The sequence below is a fragment of the Columba livia genome, chromosome 3 (assembly GCF_036013475.1).
Source record: "Columba livia isolate bColLiv1 breed racing homer chromosome 3, bColLiv1.pat.W.v2, whole genome shotgun sequence".
Classification (NCBI taxonomy): Eukaryota; Metazoa; Chordata; class Aves; order Columbiformes; family Columbidae; genus Columba; species Columba livia.
In genome coordinates this window covers 114,417,157-114,439,728 of record NC_088604.1, presented here as the reverse complement: position 1 = coordinate 114,439,728, position 22,572 = coordinate 114,417,157, and the positions used below count along the sequence as shown (strand labels likewise).

Genomic DNA, 22,572 nt, shown 5'->3' with positions numbered 1-22,572 from the left:
CAAGAAGATTAGACCTTTATTATTGAATAGTGTCAAACAAACTTCAGCACCTATTCATTTGCAAAATGTCTTGATGATTATGGTCATTACATACAGTGAGGCAGCCTCATAAAAATGTCGCTTTTATAAATTTCTGAAATAGAAATCCACATCTAGGTCATAACATATTTTCTGGTTACAAAAGTCTAATCTGCTTACCATATTGAAGTCAAATATAAAGCTACTTCTTCAGTGACAACTGAAAAAGATTTACAGCTAATTTACTCTCCTAAACTAAAATAGGTGCAAAGTGGCCAATCTTACTATATTTCAAAAGAGTGATCTACCTAAGGAAGGACAAATGGTAGTATTCCCGTTTTTCAATTCTGCTGGGAAAAGAGATGCTGTGGTTCTTTCCCCCCAAGGTCTAAAAGAGAACAAAACCTGCAGAGGTCGCCTTGCAAACAGGCTTCATGAGTCCGCCCTTTTAAAATGCTCCACTAGGTTCTTTATGTCCTTGGGCAGTCATGGAAGCAACTCCTGTCCTTCACTCAAACACTGCCAAACGCTCCTCTTGCAGGGTCTTCACCGCAGTGCTAAAGAGGAGTTTAACCTTAAAATTCAAGTTACTGTACCATCTCATAATGGTTTGCTGAAACTTACCTTTAGCACCTCGCATCCCCAGTTTCTACTCCTCACTTGGTAGCCTTCTCTAAACAGGGCTCAAGGACCTATTTTAATCTTTCGACCCTTCACAACAGGCCTAAAAACCAGATCTCTTCAGAAAGAGCTGATCATTCATATTCTCAAAATCAGTATCTTCTTTCTTGCCTCGAGTTGGGCACAGAAAATCAGCAGTAACAGTTGACATTATTGGTTTTGTTACTGAACAAAAATATTTGCTTTTTTTCCAACATAACAGAGTATTACTTAAAGACACTTCTTCCAACTATAAATACCTACCTATAAACAGCTTCTAAAACCTCTGATTACCACTCCAAGGTTCAATAGATGGGGGGTCAGTAGCATACAGACGGGATGAGCAATAATAACGTGTTCTTGCAACAGCATTATTGCAACACAATGCTACAGAATAAAAATGCACATTTGCAAAATCCAACATACCGCATTTCCCATCATGGTGTAGGACTTCCCAGATCCAGTCTGTCCGTACGCAAAAACACAAGCATTATAACCTTCAAAAGCAGACCTAATTACATCTGTACCAAGATTCTTGAAAACCTAAAAACATAGAAAGTTTTTTAAGACAACAGAAGCTTGGGGAAAAAATTTGTCATCAGTCGGCAATCCAGCACGGCAAATATTGAACAATAAAATGCCACAACATAAGCTATTGGCATCAACCAATGATGTTTACTATAGGACAGGAAATTAGTACTTCAAATATAATACTAAACTTTACCACTGTTTATTTTATAGCACTGCAACAGTATATTTTCTACGTCTTTTTCTGTCAGAGATCTACTTGACATGCAGAAGTACAAAAACAACAAAAAAACACCAACACACCCTCCTTCCTATAGCTCCAATTTCTTTCAGTTGATCTCAGACACTCCATTTACTTTTCCTTATTGTTAATCTCACTCTTTGTATCTTTGCTAGCTCTCTATGTTCTGCAAATACTCAGCCCCTTCTCAAAAGGAAAGGTTTCAATGATCCTGTCGGTTTCTTGGTTTGTGTTTTTGGAGGGTTTTGCTTGGTTGGTTTTGGATTTTTGCTTAAACCAAATGTAAGAAAATGTCCCGTTATTTTCTCTGTATTTCCTCCCTAACTGGCTTTTACATATCTTTATTTTTAGGCTGACAAACATGGAAAAATGTTGTTTTTTTTTTTTTTAAATGCAGTATGTGGCCTTCTATCATCAGCTGGCCCCTTTTCTTTTCCCTTAATATGTACAACCTGGTATCGATTCCTCCTCCACATCCCATAATATGGGAGTCTGTTCTCAGCTAATAACCTCAGCTCTCACCAGATGCCTTCAACCCCCTCCCAGATCCCCAGCCTTTAATTATCCATCCCTTTCCATCCATCCCCACGCTGGTCAAGGAGTAACACTTGGTGCAGCATTTCTCTCCATTAAAATATTAATCTGAGTCTCCCAATCCAGACATGATTTTCAAAAACCTCATAGATGTTTCACATAATTTGGCTACTCATCTGCAGAATGTGTGGTTTAAATTAACCAAGATGTACAAGTCATTACTGATAGCAAACGGCACACCCACACAGTATAATCATGCTGTTCCTCCCTTGGAGGAGTGCTGGGTAATTTCTTTAATCATTAACACTCAGTTGCAAGCATGCCTTTGGAATACTTAACTTGACCTTCCCTTGAGCAAAGGAGTTGCAATTCTGTAATCTGTGATACTTCTCAAAGAGGAAGAGCGTAAAGATCAGCCAAAGTACAATTTCACTTGTCATTTGAAAAGGAGCATCTTACTCAAAGTCTCCCTCCTAAATAACTGCTCCTTTATTTTTCCACCTCTTTTTCCCTTTCACTATGTCCAAGTTTTTACCTCACCATCTGGACCAAGTCTTCATGCACTACTTTTGACTAGTTTCTCTTTTAAAAATGTGTGTATACCCTGCAAAATGATATGAGATAGTATATGGGACACTTACAGTCAGTGTTGTCTAAGCACAGAAGCTTAACACAGGTTAGAGGAAAATACATTATCTGGATGGAACTTTAACAGAACCAAATGACCGGGACACTGGTTTCTCCCAGAAGGGCAGTAAACTCATCAAAATTCTATTTGTTTCTCGTCCATGAATAAAAACTAAGTAGCTTGATGGTAAATTGCCACTCCCACTCCAAATTTTTAATACTAAAGCATAGTTTGCATCTACAAGGCATATTAATGCAGCATGTAGCATTAGACACCCATTTATTATTTTTCTGCCTTTCAGAAGGAAAAATATAACAATCATGAACAAAGCACACTAGGCAACCGCATTACCAACAATCAAGATCAATTTTATTCCGTGGCACAATGAATGTGAATGAAAGACACCCTTCTTCTATGCCACCGGTGCAGCAAACTGGAAATTCTGCAGCAACTTGATAAGAGCTTAACTACAAAGTCTTCCAATTAAACACAAAATGAATAACGTAAGCAAAACAATAGCTTGTGCAATATTTGTTTAGAAACCGCACTCCCATGGTTTGAAAACTCCTTTTGTTTTCAATGTGCTGCGTGCACTGTAATCAAAATGACACTTGACACGGGGACAACATTTTTGTGGCTGAGAAAGAGGAGTTTGTGTTCTTGCCAGTAAGGATGGAGGAGGCAGTCTGGGGCTGTGGGACACGCTGTAATAGCAGAATATGGAACACAGACATCTAAGCCATGTTTAGGATTTATTGATAGCATCCTATTACTATGAACCATAAAGCTCACAGGTTTAAAAGAACAAAAAAAATTGCTGATCCACTCTGAAATAGAAGCAAAATGGCACCTATGAGGAGGAATTTAAAACAGCAACTGAAGGTCAGAACTTTAATTGACAGCCGGCGTGATGAAAGTGAAGAGACCTGATGAAGAATGGGGAGACCCCAGGCTCTAATCTTGCAGTCAGCCCAGAGTGACACACAGGGGGTGGTGGCTTCAATTGGGGGGTTATAATTGCCCCAAGTTTTTTTTCTGCTGAGGATCCCTCTAAAGGAGGCACCCAGCTTGAGCTGCTCTATGCTCTACCTTGCAAATCAATCATTTATTTTGGAAGAATTTCCAGAATCCATGCCTGAGTCTCTGCTACAGAAAACCTTATCTAACACAAGGGAGGAGAAAGAAGAATCTTCTTCAATGTGTACCAAGACTTTTGGGAAAAAAAAGAAACAAAAACCACTTCAATCAGATAAGAATGTTTCTCTCCAAGTGAATTAAGGATAGATACTGGTTTCTCAAAAGTGATTTTTTTCAAAAAAGCTTTTCAAAAACAAACTTAGTGATCAGAGAAGTTTTCTAATTTGACCTTACAAGATAAATCAGACCAGAGAAGTAGAAAGAAGGAATTTAGCCTGCTGTATTAGAAAACACAGCACTTAAGAAAACAAAACAAAATTCAAATTCTCAGGCACCTAGGGAATTTCTAAATTGCACAAGAAGCACTTTCAATGGAAAGAAGTTTAAAAGAATGCTTTTAAGGCAAAGAAAAGGGGAAAAAATCAATTATTAACATTCAGAAATCCTACCATTTCTTGACAAACAAAGCTGGGACTTTCACTGTCTGCTGAGAAATAGGAAAAATCATAGGTAAAGGTCTTAGTTCTTTCTCGTCCTGGGTCTCCACTACCACCCTCTGGTACCTATTTAACAAACAAAAATAGAGTGAGAGAGAGCTGGTACAATACATCTTGATGAAGTAATTAAAAATTTTTTACACTAAATAATCAAAATATAAATTTAACGCAAGGATATAAACATTTAGAAATTTACAATGACAGGTTAGCCTATTATTCAAACAACAGCAAAAAAAATAGCAACGGATATACCCTTCAGTAAGGACAGTTATGTTACAAGACAGCACAGCAGGAATTATTTGGATTTCAGCTTACTGCTCCCTAACACCACTCTACATTTTTGTCACTTATATTCAGTTCAACCAGTCCTGTATATGAAATTCAGTTTACAACAAGGGATAATCCCACATGTATAAATAAGAGCCAGAGAGATCTTTGCATTGTGAACAGCATTTCAATGTGGACTTGTAATTAAATGGTGTTACCTACCTGCTGCTTAAGGCCAGCATCATGCTCAAGACAGGACAGTTTGCACTACACTTTAGTAACAGTCACTGCTTCTGAATCAGTCCAAACAAACCACACACTGAAACTCCTTTTCATATATTAATATTCTTCATTGGAAACTATTTTGCAAAAACCTATTTGCTGTGCATGATTTCTCTTGCCAAGAGAAAAGTTAAAATATACCATGAAGAGATCATAGCAAGCGATGGGTACTTTGGATTTAGTTCATTTTCATGGGAATCCCCGAAGACAATTTCTAAAGATGAAGCAAAGGTTTAATAGCTACCAGGCAGGTACCTCTCTTCTATTGCTGGCTCTCATCTTCCACCTACATAATGACCAGAGTGATAAACCTTAGAAAAACCTATGATATACAGCCTAGAGTGGTTTGCAGAAAACTGCGGTGCAGTAAGTTAACAGTTTAATCTGTTTCCCCAAAGGATTACTTCAACAGTCTATTTTAAAAACTAAGGGCTATTCTCCACAGCACAGTGAGCACCACTGTTTCATCCAGTCATATTTTGTCAGATATTCAGTTAGGAGTTCCTTCTTTAAATTGTGTTTACTCACCTTTAAGTTTGTGATTGTCGTTTTGTTTTTGTCCATTGAAATAATAAACTTCGCATTAAGTTCTTTCTCCCTGAAAGAAAAGCAAGACTTGAGTATGTTAAATAAAACATATCACAATGATCCACAGCCATATTTCCACTCATGAGGTTGCTTGCCACAATCAGCTACCACGGGAATTCATTTTTATTTCATTGGTTTTGTTTGGGGTTTTTGGGGGTTTGGTGTGGTTTTGCTTCTTTGGTAGTTTGTTTGTTGGTTGGTTTTGTTTGTTTGGGGGTTTCTTGTGGGGGGTTCTTTGGTGTTTTGGTTTAGATTTTTTGTTGTTGTTTGTTTGTTTTATTCTTGTGACCAATGTTTGTTTATTGCTGTGGGATCCAGCTGAAGTACTCAGGCTTGCCTCCAAATTCTTTCATCTACAAAGAGAACAGCAACTCAGGGAAACCTGCTTCCGGAGTTTGACTCTGCAAGGCAATTAAGTGGTTTATTCTTGATTTTAAGCACTCTGATCCAAAGCCCAGTGAAGTCAATTACGTGGCTCTAAGGATCTACGAAACAGAACATTTTAAGATAAGACCTGGCTTCTTACCACCATCCTAGCAGTAGCAGTCCCCATTTACCCATATAGCCTAGGTAACAGGGACTAAATATTTAATCCACAAGACGTCAGTATTTTAAACCTCACTTAAAAACAAGGTACTCAGCGTTTTTTTTTAGCTGTGATGCCCATGGCAATGCGCAAGAGAGGCTCTGCTGCTAAGGGAGTGTTACACAGGTCTGTTGCTTCCCAGAGCACAATGATTCCAGGAAGAAGAAAAGTCCAGCAGTGTTCTTGTGCATCCACATTTATTTCACATCAGTTGCTTCTGACTGTTTTCAAAACTATCATAAAAAAATCATTAGCTTAGTGTCTAAAAACATGTATCAACCTGCTTGCTAGATGTGGGATTTCACTGCAGTTAGTCGTAAGAGTAACACAGGCTGCTCTTGAATGAAAACCTGGAGCATAACATCTCCTGTGTTGTTAAAAACACGTGAGAAAAAGCGATGGAAGAGGAGGACTGTTATATACACCATACAAAACCTTGCTCCCCAAATGCTGACAGACATGCCTGTTCCAAAACCAGCTGCTAAATCGCCCGACAAACTGGTGTGCCTGCCTGGTGCCAAGGAAAGCAAAGGGCTTTAAAGTAATAAAGTGCTGCTTTACCACATTGCACGGCATCTCAGAGATTACTGGATATCTGCTTGCACCAAGCAAAATAAAAAGGAAAAACCTGACTTCAGGATCTTGGTGACATTTTCTTACTCGTGGCGCACTAGATCACCCAGGTCTATGTTCATCAGCTGACAGCGCAGCTCCCCTCTATTCACATTCAGTTTCCCAGTAGAAATCGTAAAGAAAAGCAAAACCCCATTTTAAAATCTACATTAATGAATAAAGATTAGGCAAATAAAAGTGCTTATTTAAATATCAACACATTAAGTTATTTTCTAAGGTAATAAAACATATAATTGTTATAATTACAGCATTAATTATACAACTGAATTTAGATCTACCATAGAGACACGTCTTAAGAGATGCCTCTCAGTCATTTCCATGTCATCCTTAGTAGCTTTTACTAAGGTCTACACTTAAGAGACTGAAATACTAAGATGCAGCTATGAGTAATAAACAAGGAAACTGAGAAGTTTCCAATGGTATTTTTAGTAATAAAGAGATTTTGACATGGCAGTAATGCCGCCTGTGCATGGCTACTACTCACCATGCTTCCCGAACTGCCTCTACCTGTCTGTAACTATTTGCTCAAAGTTGTAATAAGTAATGTGGCCCAATTAAATGGTCTATATTCCCACAAACATTTGTTTCAAATATAATTTGTAACCTGCTTCCTATAGGAAGTTCAGAAGGACTTTAAGAGGGAAGTAATTATTGCTTTTTTGTCTGGATTTCTTTACGCTTGAGAAGAAATAGTAAAATATGTTTGCGCTTTCTTTCTCAGAGCTAGTCAGCTCTCCATATTACAAAACCTAAAGCTATTCAATAATGGAAAACTGATACAAAATGATCCAAGTCTAACACCCATGTACAAACTACACACAATTCTGAGAAGTCTACAGTCATTCATTTTTGTGGTAACACCAATAACAATATTAAACACTAAAGAATGAGTATTTCAAGGTGAAAAAAAAAAAAAGCCTTGTAAAGCACTAGGCAATTAAAAAATTAATAAACAGAACCCTGCATTCTTGTAGGGGAAGGGATAGAGAGAAGACAACCTGAAAGAGGAATACTAAGATCAGAATCAATAAGCCAACCTGCAAGATGTGAAAAAAATTAACAGGAATCAAATGCTAAACCCTCATTTAAATATATGAGACAGCTGAGTATAATTTATTGTACACATAAAGAGGTTGAGAGGATCCCATAAAAAACAACTGCTTGCATGATGCCAGTCATTTCCAGGCACTCACTTCATGCAGTTCAGCAGGGTCTGAGTCCCTTCCAAAAGTTTTGATTGCAAGTTCTACCTTAATTAAAGGTTCATGCTGTAAACAGCTGGATGGCAGTGTTGGGTACCATTCTGAGAACCTTCAGGGCAAGGAGAACCCTGCTGCAACCAGCTACTTCTCCAGCATCCATAGAAACTCATTTCAGCCCAGAGAGAAGCCTCAGCCACTACCCAAAAAAACACCCCCACCAACTCCATCCCCTTCATTACAAAGCAACGTAAAGGGGCTGGCTGCCAAAACCAGTTCACAATTAATGCTTTGATTTAAGCAAGCCTGCTTCCCCCCAAGCCCAATGTGTTCCCACAGCGGTGATTTGGGCCAGCCTCCAGGCTTCCCTTGCTGCTGTTTCATACACCACGTGGAGCTCCAGGATCACAAGGGAACGAAACTTCTAACCCGTGATCTCATGGCTCCAAACCAAACTATGAAGCGATCAAGGAGACAAGTTTCTTGGCACAGATACCAGGAAATACAGCAGCCCAGTGCTACTATTGCTAAATTCAGCTAGTCATCCAGCAATTAATGGCGAGGAGAAGGAGAAGGAGAAATCAGAATGACTACTTCAAATAATACCAGCACTTTGTTCTAGTGTAAACAGTATCAATGTTATTACCAAGATACACTTAAAAGAACTAGTCTACTACTCTTGCAATGGGATAACTTATTAAAACTTTGCCCAAGTAAGCCATTTATCAATTTTTTTTTCACCACAAGGGGCACATGGATTATGAAGAACCACCCTAAACTGAGTATGATTCAGAAGCCATATCAAAACACAGCAGGTCCATGGAAGAAGCTCAGAGGTAGATCTCTTTATGCCAACTTTCTTTCTCTCCTTCCTTTGTATTCCCTGCTTATTTTCAGGGCAAGGATCAGAGCAGCTTTTGCACCTCCATGGGCATCTGGTCAAAATCCTACTACAGGCAGCCAACTATTAGCACTATCTCAAGATTTCAAGGCAAACTTCAGTGGCCTCTGTTCATTATGTCACAAGACTTTCTGAACATCCTCTCACAGAGAAAAGGAAGAAGAGCATCAAAAAGCACTGTTACCTCAAATATAAATCAACAAGGAAAGCTTTAGAAAAATTCTTATTACAGACATGCAAAATGTGTTTGGTCTTTTTCCAAGTTCATCTTTAAGTTCTTTCCTTTAAGGTCTTTCAATGGGATGTTCGGTTATTTAAATAGTGCCTTTTTATTGATCTCTTCTGTATTATTCAGACACCAGAGCATTTATTATAGCTTATTTCATTAGAAAATCATGATACTAGGTTTTCCATTAAAATAATACTACGGGAATCAGTTCTGTTTACCGTAATCCCTTTCAGTCATAACTCTGAAAAGAGAAAGATGCATTTCATCTAGGGGGTGGGAGGGGAAAATCAGAAACGACAGGACAGAAAGTGCAATCAGTTTTCCCAAATAGTGTTTCAAAAGACCACTTCGGAAAACCTCCAAGGCTACACAGCCAAGGACACAGGCACTACCACAACTGCCTGCAGAGCATCTCTGTGTCAAAATGGAACAACTGCCTGTAAAATATACTCTTGGAAATTCACTTAGCTATAGACATCTAACAGAACGTCTATTGGAAAAGGATTATACTGAAGAGCAGACATGCGATTTTGTTTTTTAGCTACTCAAAGACATAGTCTGAGCACTTGTAAAAGCAACTCAACCATGCTTAATGGCTTTTCTTTTCAACAAAGTGCCTGCTGTTTCTTATATTCGCATTTTAGGCACAATGTTACAGATTTCCTATTTTATCGCTCTGCTTGTTCAATACCCAGGTGTATTTCTGAGGTCACAAAGTGAAAGCATGAGGGTTGCTTAATGACCAGGAAAATTCAAGGTAGATTTAACTGAAAAACAAGCACAAAGTGTGTCACAGAAAGAACTTGGCTTTTTCTTGTAGCTTGGTAACATACCAACTGTACATTTGCCCTGATGTCCCATCGAATTACACAGACCAAGAGCACTTCCCTTTGTTTGAGTAACTCTTAGAAGGGGAACATTCAATTCAACCATATACTTTAAAAAGTCAAACAAAAACTCTCCTACACAAGAAATTCTTTGTTACTTTCTGTAACTACCAGAAAAGCAAAGTTTGTGCAATCTGAAATATCACACAATTTCTCTTTCCTATTCAAAGATTTTTGTTTGGTTTGGGGTTTTTTTTAACTTCTTCAATGTTTATCAAATAACTTTGTAGAAAGTGCATTTTTTTAAATGTGATTCCATATCTAGGTGCAGCCAAAAACATAAATCTGGAGGTCTGTATATAAAAAACACATTCATTACCCTTTGGGTTAAAATAAGTTTTTCCATAAACATTGATAACAAACAGTTTCAATGTAATGTTGGCTGAGATCTAAAATCAGAACAAGTCAAGCAATCTGATTTAAACACAAGATTTGGGGAATCCATTGTGGCTTGAGTTACCAGTACTACATGACCACACTGTATAAAAAAATCACAGTCATCTCCATAGCGGGGCAACTGCCCAACAAATCCTGAGCTCCAATGACCCCATGCTCTTGACCGATGCCGCTACAAGCCCATAATCAAATGACCCAAGCCATGTTTACACTCATATAGTTTAAAAAGCACTTCTTCCGTAAGGGGATGGCCTTTCAGTACTGAAAAGGGGCCTATAAGAAAGATGGAGACGGACTTTTTAGCAGGGCCTGTTACTACAGGACAAGGCGTGATGGTTTAAAACTAAAAGAGGGGAGATTCAGGCCAGACGCGAGGAAGGAATTTTTCACACTGAGGGTGGTGAAACACTATCCCAGGTTGCCCAGAGAGGTGGTGGATGCCCCATCCCTGGAGACATCCCAGGCCAGGCTGGATGGGGCTCTGAGCAACCTGATCTGGTGAAGATGTCCCTGCTCATGGCAGGGGTTGGGCTGGATTAGCTTTGAAGGTCCCTTCCAACCCAAACTATTCTGTGATTCTCTAACTACGCATTGTACATCAAGCAGCATAACTACAATTAATCGCCCTTCAGCCTTGGTTTGAGAGAAGGTCCCTGGATGGATCCTCTGACGGTCAGGAAGGGCTGCAGCCTTCCCCTTGTTCAGGAGAGCTCTGCAGCCTCTATACAGACACCCGTGTTCTCTGAACAACACAACTTCATTATCTTCCAGACCTCTACCAAACTGTCAAATCTGGCTGACAGCAGCCAACAGATTCAAAAGGTGCTTGACGAGAGCGGGACCGGCTGACAGACGGGTTGCGCTCTCTCTCAAGTTTCACCTCAAGAAGCCAGACAAGAAAAAAGCAGAAAAAAATCCTGGGAACTGAAGTGAAAAGAAACAGCTTTCTATGGATACCATCGCGATTGTGTCTCAGTAAGAGAATGAAACCATACATGTACTTGGTACTTCAAAAAGCAGTTTTGTCAAAAAGCACATTTTGTGTGGGCGTAAGGTTTTCTGTGATCAACATAATCTTAATAAGTTCCTAGTGCAGACTCACATTCTCTTTTCTGATACCTGTTTCGTAAAAAGCATTGGAAAACTTTGCAAATACTTACATGCAAATAGCAAATAGTTAAACTGTGAACTTCCGTCACAGTGCAGCAGAAACCAGAATAATAAACCCAGCGACAGAGAAAGCAGAAGCAGGGGAAAATCTTGTACATCTCATGAAACAGATATATTCCCTTAGTTTAGATGCCACTACACACCTATCAGCTCTTGTATGAAGGACAACCTAGATTAAATGCCTTTAGCTATAAGAATAAATTTTACCAACAATAGTGAAAGGCAGTAGTTTAATCTATAGCCATAAGGCTCTCCTGCAAAATGAATATACCCGTGTCCTTGTGCTGTCTTCTCTCCAATGATATTTAGCTTTTTGAGGGAAACTATGCACGCTCGTGGTAACACACAGACCGGTCATTATATTAAATCATGTATCTGACCTGCTTTTTAAATTTGCATTTTTAATAATATTTTAGGTAAACTTCACCTCCCAACAACTCAGATCAGGTCGGGTAGATAGCCACAAAAGCAAATTTTTAAATCACCAGGAAAAGCTAACTCCAAAAAAAAGTTAATGTATCTACACATGCCATGGTCAATGATCACATAATAACCTGAAAAATATTTAATGTTCAATTAGCAGACTACCTCGACAGCAACTTTTTTGCTTTGCCTGTGTAGATGGAACATCAGACCAGGCTCAGTAACGGTCTTACCAGTAGGAACTAGTCCTGCATAGCTAAGTTTTAAGATAACCACACGTAAAACCTCTTACCTGCTTCTGATTTTGGCCTTTAAGAAAATGTAGCAAATGCTGATCTTTGGCAGAAGCAACATAAAATATAAACTCAGACACAATTGAGTTGATTTGAATGACAGCCTGGAATTTTGTTGTAACTATTATTATGACACTATGACATTTTTCTAGGACTCCTGCATTTTAGTCCATGTGATATTTTGCTTTTCATACCTTGTTTCTTCTGATTTGTTCTTTTAGTCCTGCTATCCCAAGTCATAAAGACAGTATTGACTTGACCTCTTGTGTACAGCAAAGCACGATTCAAAGAAATCACGCTGCTTCTCTGTACCTGATCTTACAGATCTATTAACCCATCAAGTAATCCAAAAGGCTGTTCTGTTGCTATTTCCTCTACTGAGACACATACAGGCAATCTGGACAGAACAACAAATTATTTCAGTTATGTAAGCACAAGTATCTTTCGAATATATAAGCATTCAGAAAAACGATGGGTGTACTCCAGGTTTCTGTATCTCACTACTGCTTTGTATTTACAACACAAATGCTTTGGAGAAGAATCTTCATAAAGAACAAATATTTGAAGTGACTGACTTTTCAACAATAAGAACTTCAGCCCATCATCAATTAAGATGCTGAGTGCCATGTACACCCTCTGTTAGATGAGTCTGAAAAACCCTCTCTGAATAAATAACCCTGGCTTTGTATTCGTAGCAACTGCAAAATAGAGGACTTTGCTCTTCAATTCAGTCAGCTGTTCTCACCAACAATACCTGCCTTTCACATGCTCAGACTTCTAAGAGTCTTCAAGTCCAAGAGCTCACTTAGGTTAAAAGAGCTGAGTGCTAATCCCATTTATTTAAAAACTGATCTTAATTTCAAATAAACAAGACCAGAGAAACCGACAGGCTCACCTTACTCTCACTTTGTTTCATTATGAAGCCTGCAATACAGAGAGACTCATTACCTTTTACTCTGCCGGTCTCGGGCAGCTCTCAACAAAAAGCAGCATTTGAAAGTATTTTATTGCTCATCGTTTTAGTGATATAACATGAGTAGGTAGCCTGGTAATGTGTTTGATAACACTGAAATAAATTAATTAGGAAACACTATTCTAAAACTTGGTTTTTAAGTTCAAAATGCTTAAGATCATAACGTTTTGGGGATTAGAAACTGTAAATGAGGCCAATTTAATTACATTGCCCCACACATGCCCACGCTGCTGCTGTGCTCCAGCACCACTGGCACTGGAAGGTCTTTGTTCTTCAACGCTAGGGAGGGGGACAGACCAAACAAGGTAGCGATTGTGACAAATTCCACAGGCTTGAAAACCTTTTGAAGCACTTGCATTAATGCACTAAAAAGGACAGAAAAATAAGCTGATGTAAACAGAGGCTATACGTGGGTGTCCCGACCTCTGGTGCTTTATGCAAGATTAACTGTCAGTCCCAGCCATTAACTCTTCAGTCAATGGGAATCCAGTATTTTGCTGAAACTCCTTAGAGCTCCTTTTGCAGCAATCAGGTCTGTTCCATTTTTGCTGCTCACAAACACAAGGATAAATCTCTGCATTTGGGACTCTCTCTCCCTCATACATCTTGCCCAACACATGAAAAGCCAAGATCCCATTTTAAACACTACACAGGACAGAGAATAAGCTGGGTATGCACGAAGTTATGCAATAACCACCACAGAGGAAGTTGGAGGCAGAATGGCAAATGCAGGAGCTACTTCTAAGTCACCCAGGTCTGGTCTCACCTTCCCATTCAAGCAAGATAATTTCCTGTAATGACTTTCTTCAAAGGAATTAGCTCTTCCCAACTGCCTGGGCTTTCATTCCCTTTGGGAGACTCTTCCACAACCTGCACTATCTCATTAGCAGTAATTCCTTTGGTACAGTCTAAGCTGATCCATTATTAGCTTCATTCCATTACTCCCAAGATGTTATGAAGGAGCCATAACTAAATATTTAATTCCTCTTTTCAACATTTAAGTCCAGCAAATATTTCTCGATTTCCATCTCCTAATCCATTCTGGTAGTCATAACACATACGGTATACATTTTGCTCAGTATTTTTTGAATCGATGATTCCAGACATTTCTGTTGATGTTTTCTAACATAATTCAGCTGTTAAGGTTCCAGAAATGGGACTTCCAAGATATATTAACCCAGAGGCTCACTGGGCAAAGCCCCAACCACAGCTTTAGTGTTTGGCTCTGCAAGATATTTGGAAACAAGAACTGCACTGTATTGTATGACACTCCCAAGTTCAAATTCATTGGTTCTAAGCAGGAAAAACTTCAAAGATTAACCTCAGAGGAAAAGGACATAGAAAAGAAGAGGAAAGCAAGCTACACGCCACTGATGTTCAAAGACCATCTATTTCAGCAGGGGTGAGAAACTCCAGAGACAGAAACCACCGGAGAGTGCTGCTATTCTCTATTGCTTCTACCCATAAGTTGCAGCTTGCAGTGCTGCTGGCCAGTGCTATTGTGGAAATGGTTCAGGAGAGTCCAACAAGTTTTTCTAGAATAGCCTGACCTGTGGTATCCAAATTCCCAGCTGACTACCATCCTTGGTGTTGGCTTCTCCATTTGGCTTTAACTTTTCATTTTACCAAAGGTCACACGCTCAGTCTCCGCTCCTCACAGCTGCCCAACGCTGCATTTTAACACCCCTTAGGAACACACAACCAGCCCATTTGAGATTTAAACTCTTCAGGAGAGTAACAATTCTGCTTCACATTTGAAATGTTCTCTTTAAAATAATTTTGTAAAATAACTTTGGCATTTTTCCCTCCACCTCATTGCTGCTGCTTCTTCCCATTCTATACAACCATGCCTGAACTATTTTCTGCTACTTACTGCCTTTATGACCCCTTCCCAAAAAACAAACAAAAAAAACAACCAAAGAACCTTGAAACTTAAAAAGCAACCATTACCCATGCTACTATATTGATTATAAGACCTTCATCACCTCTTATCCTTGCCACTGACAACCAAGTCCTTTCTGGAAGTCCACTAGGTTCTTATTTTTTTCTAATCCTTACAAGTTTGAGTCAACACTCTGCTGTGGGCAAGCTGTCACTTCTACTTCATTTGCTTCAACAGCAAGTTCTCCAACCTCTCCTCTATTTTCATATGGTCTGCTTACAGCCTTACAACACAGCTTACTACATTTCTTTCTCAAACATATGATGCCCGTAGATACCATTTAAAGGAGCCTCACAGTACATAGCACCTATGTTTCCCAATAAACACTGCTAACTCAATTGCATCTTCATTCCAGAACTACTGACAGCAATAATGACAGCCATCAACTACCATGATTGAAAACTTTTTAAATCTTTGAGGGCATTTTTACATAATTACAAATGTTTATGCCACATTTTTTTGTTGGTACCCATGCTTGAAGAACACACGTTCAATGCATTTAACAAGCAGAACCCTCCCTAGCACTGGTCAGATACCATCAAAACCAGGGACCAACAGTCCCTTTCAGAGCAGAGCCACCTGTTTTACTACCCACCTCTCCTTTGCTTTCTCTCTAAGTCCTACATACTAAACCATCAGGTAACATGGCCATACAAGGATTATTTCATTTCATCTATAGGGAAAAACTGATCTTATTCTACACTTCTCGTAACTGAGTGAGTACTAGATTTTTGTGCTCTTTCACATCTGGCAGTCTCACTGTGCAGAGCTGCAAAGGCCAAGCGGATGAAGCACCCACTGCTCTTCACCCCACCCCAGAACCTGGCCGTATTGACCGGGTATCACCACCTCATCGCCAACCAGACCCATCCGCTAAGCACATCTTCACTCAGCTCAGGGAAAAGGTAGTGATTATGAAGGAGAGATGACGTGCTCGTTGTCATGCCAACACTCACCTGTCTGGTCCTCACAGTACTAAGGGACCTGTCCTGAGGAGCTGAGCATGACCACAGTGAAGAATAAAAACTCTCACTGCTGTTTGCTTCTCTTGAAGAGGTGAGAGATAATAAATAGAAAATAAAACCATTTCTTCATGTACCTTACAAAACAAAACATACTATACTTTCATTTCAGACTAAGTTCTCCTAGGATCAGCTTTACATGATCCAGGAACTCAGATCACTGTCTACACCTTTAGGCACTGGTCCAACGCTAACAACAGAAGTAGCATGCTGACAAAGGTCATTACACATATATACGTATACATATACACAGATACAGCTTACTCCCAGGGAGAGAAGTGTATCTACTCTGAACATTTTCGCAAAGGAAAAAATCTGCTGGAGGTCATTAGGTGGGTTCAAGGGTTTGGACACAAAATACAGCAAGGTGAAAAGGTCACATTCAGAACAGTTAGTCTGTCTTGACAACTCAGCATCAAAGTAGATTTTTATTGGATTTGGACTCACCCACAGATAAAGGCAAAGGCAAGAGACAGGCACACTCACCCCAGGAACACTAGAGCCTCACCTATTCTTACAGATCTTACAGCTTATTTTTATAGTAGAGAAATTGTACATGATTGTAAATCAAATCATAGGCACCATTATTAAAACAGAAGTTCAAACACTTAACATAAGAAATAGCAAACTCAGCTTGCTGATAAATGGCTTATCCTCATCAGTACTGCAGTTTAGAAAGTGACAGTATTGCAACACTTGGCTAAATTTAAGCTTTGAGCCACATTACTGTGATCACTCTGGGTCCTCTTACGAGCAACAACCAACAATCAGTGCTCAGAAAGAGTCACAGCAAAAATTTCACCATGCACTTCAGAGACAAAAATGATATTCAGCTATGGGCGTCCTTGCTTGTAATCACTCCATCTTTTCTCACTCTACCTGTGTTACACTGATGTTATACACATTTTGTCAAAACACTCTATCTTTATAAATTCATGAAAATGAAAAATATACACAGTAACCATATTTTAGACATAGTAATTCATCATGAAACAGCGCCTCATTCCCTTCTTCCCTGCACTGGAAATTCTATAATATATTGCCTGTGGATTTCTTTTGCTTCTCAATTCTAAAAAGCAAGGATAGTTAATTATAACTTTCATACCGCCAGTAAGCTCCTACCTAAATCACTTGTAAACATCCAGAAGGAAATTAAAATTTCAGCTGGCTCTTCACTGTTTACCTGTTTATCTCTTTTAGCTGCTAGAAAAACACTCTAGTCACAAGTTCCTTGTAAAATGAAACTGCTTCGTTTACATCTCTGTCCTTTGCATTGCTATATTAATTTCAGCGGTTGAAAACCCTGCTGTTGACACTAGGGCTTGGATTGTGCAAGCGGTTATTTTTAAAGATAATATAAAGTTGCTCCTAAATTTCCCATGCTACTCTGACTCCAGCTCTGCACACAGATGAGTCACTTAGACTTACAAGCATAACCGAGGTGTAATAATGTAAAACCAAGAGGGCCAGTCTTACATCTAATGAATAATTACATGCAATGTACTTGTGGATTTAAGTATCAACATTGGCCTGGCTTTTAATCCAAACAAATCCCAGAGTCACACAAAAGCCTCCTCTGAGCAATAAAACATATTTTTCACCTCCCCACTATCAAACATAAAAGCTTTTTGTCTTCATGTGGTAATAACCATATAACCATGTAAAGCACTATAGCTACTGGCACGCATTGCTGTCCTCCCCATCAGTCACTTCTATTTGGAGAGCAAATCTAAGGAGTGTGTGCATCCAGGGTTAAAAATTGATCATTTAAAAATTAAATCAAATTGGAATTTCTAAGACGCTGTACTGGAAATATCAGAGCAGTGGGAAAGTCCACACAGCTCATTGAAATAAACATTTAAAAATGCCAAGAGCACAGGATAAGCACAGGGAAGAAGAACTTAGTGCAGTGCAAAAGCCCATGCTGATGTTTGCTGCAACTTCTGACCCTCGTTTACTTCGTTCAGACAGTTAAATACATTAATTAGTTTATGCAAATGCAAGAAACAGATTTAAAAGGTTAAAAAAAAAAAAAAACTCAGACAAAGCTTGTTTTTCTCTATTACTTTGTGAATTGAAAGCCAAACAGAACATGGCTAACAGGTGTAAGAAATTGAGGGGCCCAAGAACTAGTATCTGAAAGAGTCAAGTTGATATTTCCTTTATTAAATATAAAAAATATTTGTTCTTATTTAGCATACTTTGAATGGTTTAATTTACCTGACAAAAAAAGCTAAAAGTTTGGTTTTCCCAAACACTAACTGAACTCTAGTTTTCATTCAGACAAAATGTGACATAAAATGCAAATAAGAAAGGATTACCCCTCATTCTTCTGAAAAGACTCTGAGCAGATGAACATAAAGCAATGCATTCACTTGAACTGCGCAGATGCAGTGTATAATACAAAATTGAGAGTCAGCATTAGGTTAGGCTTAACAGCACCCCAAATATCTCACACTATGCAGGAGACAGTGACTAGTAACCAGTAACCCAAACTCATCTGTGCAGTAAGTGAAAAGTGCCTCAAAGCTGATTACACTTCTCTATAATCCCATTATTTTACCCAGGAAACAGCCATTCTGAGGAACGACAGGATCTTGATGAGAAACTGCATTTTGTGAGAGCAGATATGGGATTCTCCAGTCTGGTCCTTCAAATAATAAGACAATGAATGAATGCTTCTAGTGACTGTTTCAGAAAATGAACCTTAGAAATAATGGTGACCAAAATCATTAACTTGCCAGAGCAAAATACATCACCCAGCCAACTACACCTCCCTGCAGATTTCTACTTGACGAAGAAAACCTAGTCTTCTGCCAGCTGGCAGGTTTTTAGCCACTTTACAGGTACATTAAAATATAAGTACAAGCTGAAATTCAATTCAGTATTGAATTAGGGAAACTGAAGGATAGATGAAGGCTCACCAAGTAACTTGACTTTCTAAGCTCATCCTCACAACTACTTTCAGAGTAATAACTGTAAAGCTATTAGACATCATTTTTATTGCATTATCCAGAGATACAGTCAAAAACCTCTAGTGCGACCTCTGTGTAACGCTATTTGGGATGTTAACTACTTTAAGAAGAATGGTCAAGGGCTTTGCAACAGCACTGAAATGAAGAAATTCCTTCTAGGTCAAGCAAGAAGCCGAGAAGACTTAAAATAAATCACAGAAAAAAACAAACCTGAAATTTGTCACCTAAGCAATGCAATAGCAAGTAAACCTTAAACAACATCCTCCCCCATCACATGATTCATTCCAAGATCCATGTTCATGACTTATTACACAATTAGCAGCACTATGACACCACACAGTGCAACTGCTCCATAATGCAGGAGTCTTACCAATAACCATTCATTTACTGTCTTCTCTAATTAAAAATGACTCATGAAATAAGCTGCATTGTATGATTAAGCTTTGAAAAAAAACAAAGCAAATTTAGACACACAAAATTAAATTTAACTCTATACAGTATCATGGTACCGATTTTGAAAATAAGTGCTGCAGATTGAACACGGGATTGAAAAGTTCTTTTGACGAGGCAGAAAGGCCCTTCCTCTGTAAATCACTGCAGTGACCCATAGAGTGAAGGGGAAAGCTGAGAGAAAACACATACAAGGGAAACCAATAAAAGCTAAATATTATTTGTGCTCCTGTCTCAGGGGTCACCATACCTTCACTATCACAATATGAAACCTGTGGGATCCTCTAAGGCTTAGAATCTGTTTTACAACACACAGCACACGAGTCCAGCACTGACTGAAGGAGAGAAGCACCACCGACCCCAGCACCGCGTCTGGGCTGCAGTACTGGGTGCCACACCAAACAGCAACCGTGCTCCTGAAAATCAAAACTCAGATGCGACATCCCATGACACTGAATCCAGCTTCCTGAGAATTATTTACAAGCATCAAGTACCATCCCATAAATAGCAAGGTTTTAACAACTTGAACTGGAAGGCTCTTCACAGTTTGCTTAGCTCCACAGTCAGACAGTAGTTTTCAGAATAAGGTTATTCACAGTTTACCCTTTGCCACTTAGTACACAGTGGCAAAGACTACGTTGATCACACCCAGCCTCTGCCTGCCCTGCTCTTAGGTTCTTTCTTTTCCATCATTTTCTAGGTGCGTTCTGATCTAGCCCCATCCAAGTTGTTCTCCAACGTGCACTCTAGATGCCAGGTCCAGAGTCATTGTAATATTCTTTTGCCACAACATTTGCAAACTTCTGCTCACACTTCACCTGTTGGTGATTCCACTGCCTATCACAATTACCAGCCCTTTTCACTTCTGCCATACGCTTTCCATTTCCTTCTCTTCTGTCTCTTGGCAAATCATGGTTCTAGTTTGCAAATAAAACTTCTCCCTGCTACCAAAACACTACAAATAAGACAACTTATCAACACTTTAAGACTTACGCTGTCATCAGAGATGCTGAAATGAAAAGTATATATAGAATAACTTCTAAAATTTATAGAAACCATATGGTTAAATAGGAGGGAGGTAAGCAAGGGGGAAAGCAAGAGGATGTGACAAAATTATTCACCAACCCTGACCCCTTCATCAAACTGACTTGACTCCATCAAACTGCCTGAACTACTTGAAACCAAACTGCAATATTTTCCCCTTCCAATCTTCAGCAACTTTATTTTCATGTTTGTTTGTTTGTTGGTTTTTTCCCCCACTGAAAATGACAAGATATAGACTGACTTTCAGAACTTGGCAAATTATACTTATATTCAGAATCATAACTATAATCAGAACAAGGGAAGAAGTAAGAGCTCTACCAGTAGAATCTGATAATTTTCTACATTTCTCTTAAATTATATAATTAATAAATAACTCTATCACGCACATTATGCACTTGTTTCACCAAAGCGTGTTTATCTCCTGGACTTATCCCAGGAGGCAGGTGATAAACTCTTGTCAATGCAGTAAGCGGGGCAGACTGCCTCTTTTATACTGTGAGCTTAAGCAGCCTACTAATAACCTTTACCATAGTGGCTCCTCCACAAAAACTGGCATTATAAATGAATTAGACAATGTTTCTTTTTCTAGTCGGTAGAAGGGGTTGCAGTTGCCAGATGAAATGAAGTAGCTTCCTTTCACATTTCAGAAGCCTGGTTGTACACGCTTGGCAGGTCACTGCCTCTCAGCTTCCTAACTTCACCAAAGTAAACTTTTTTGTCATTACAAAAGGAACAGGCGAACCAATGCTTAAGACCATGACACAGTGAACTTCCCAGGAAAGGCCCCGCACCTTCCAACATAACGGGGGAGCCACTTCCCAGCCCGCCGGGGAGCAGCGCTGCCGGCAGCCGCCCCTGGCACCCCGAGCGGCTCAGCCCCCAGGTCCCGGGCAGAGCTCGCCCTCAGCGGGCACCGCCTGCACAGGTGCGACACGGAGTGTCCCGCACCCCCTGCGTGAGCTCCGCCACCGCCGGCGGCTCTGGCGCTGCAGCCCAGCGCCTGGGACCGCGCAGCCCCTGGGGAGCGAGGCGCAGGAAAGGCCGGGGCGGCCACGCCACCGGGCCGTACTCACCTGCGGTTCATGGGCCGCACTCGCACGGCCACCTTCACCGAAGCCATGGCTCATCCCCGCCGGGCCGCTCAGACCCGCACCTGCTCCAGTCGCCACCGGCCCGGCCCAGCCTCGCCCCGCCTGGCCTGGCCCCGCCGCCGTCCCGCCCGCCGGGGCCGAGTCCAGGCCGGCTGCCGGCCTAGGCCATGTCGCTATGGCAACCGCCCCCCGAGCGGCTATGGGGGCTGTGCGGGGTCAAACAACGTCACAAAGCGCTGCTCCGTCCGGCCCCGCCCTCGGCCGCGGCGGGGGAGGAGGAGGAGGAGGAGGAAAAAGGAAAAGGAAAATAAAAAGGAAAAGAAAGAAAAAAAAAAAGAAACAAAAGAAAAAGAAAGAAAAAGAAAGAAAAAGAAAAAAAGAAAGAAAAAGAAAGGAAAAGAAAAAAGAAAGAAAAAGAAGGCTGGGAGGGGATGCCTTGGGGAGGAAGTGTACGAGGGCCATACCCCAATGTTTATGTATATAGTTTATATATTATATATATTATCTATAATATACATGTATACATTTATATATTTAGAGGTGTGTGTATCTGCCTATGCATACATATATATGTATATACACACAAACACCCCCTATTGATATGTATCTCCCCATTATCTATAGGGATATATACACAGTTGTAGGTGGGGATGGCTATATACATATAGACCTGTATATATACCCCTATATACACCCCATATGTATCTCTCCTTATATATCTACACACCCCTGTGCATACACACACCTCTCTCGTCTGCCATTTGTTTCAGCAATGAGTTAAATCATACTTTGCTTGAAACTCTCATCGGTTCAGTCGGCCCCATTAAATTACTACACTCTACATGTAACATCTGCAATTTCAGTGAGGAACAAGTAAGTTCTACAAGAGGAGGACCCGGGAGGAACCTGCCTTCTTAGGGCTGTGTCCTGTAGCTAAGCCGCTCAGTGGATGTTGGAAGGGTTGAGGCTTTAGGAAAG

At 39.9% G+C, this 22,572-nt stretch overlaps 1 protein-coding gene across 8 annotated transcripts in view; it reads right to left on the bottom strand.

The window, feature by feature from the left end:
- Nucleotides 1-21,773, bottom strand: part of KIF16B (kinesin family member 16B) — a 133,394-nt gene extending 111,621 nt beyond the window's left edge. For all 8 annotated transcript variants that reach the window (XR_010471770.1, XR_010471769.1, XM_021290996.2 and 5 more), the window contains exons 1-4: nt 21,577-21,773; nt 5,321-5,390; nt 4,196-4,309; nt 1,105-1,221 (exon numbers count right to left, since the gene is read on the bottom strand). Coding sequence is in view for 6 of the 8 variants with exons in the window: in XM_021290996.2 (XP_021146671.2) it covers nt 1,105-1,221; nt 4,196-4,309; nt 5,321-5,390; nt 21,577-21,623 (348 nt within the window). In the remaining 2 variants the exon portion in view is untranslated. The remainder of the gene's footprint in view (nt 1-1,104; nt 1,222-4,195; nt 4,310-5,320; nt 5,391-21,576) is intronic.
- Between the last annotated feature and the right edge of the window lie 799 nt (nt 21,774-22,572).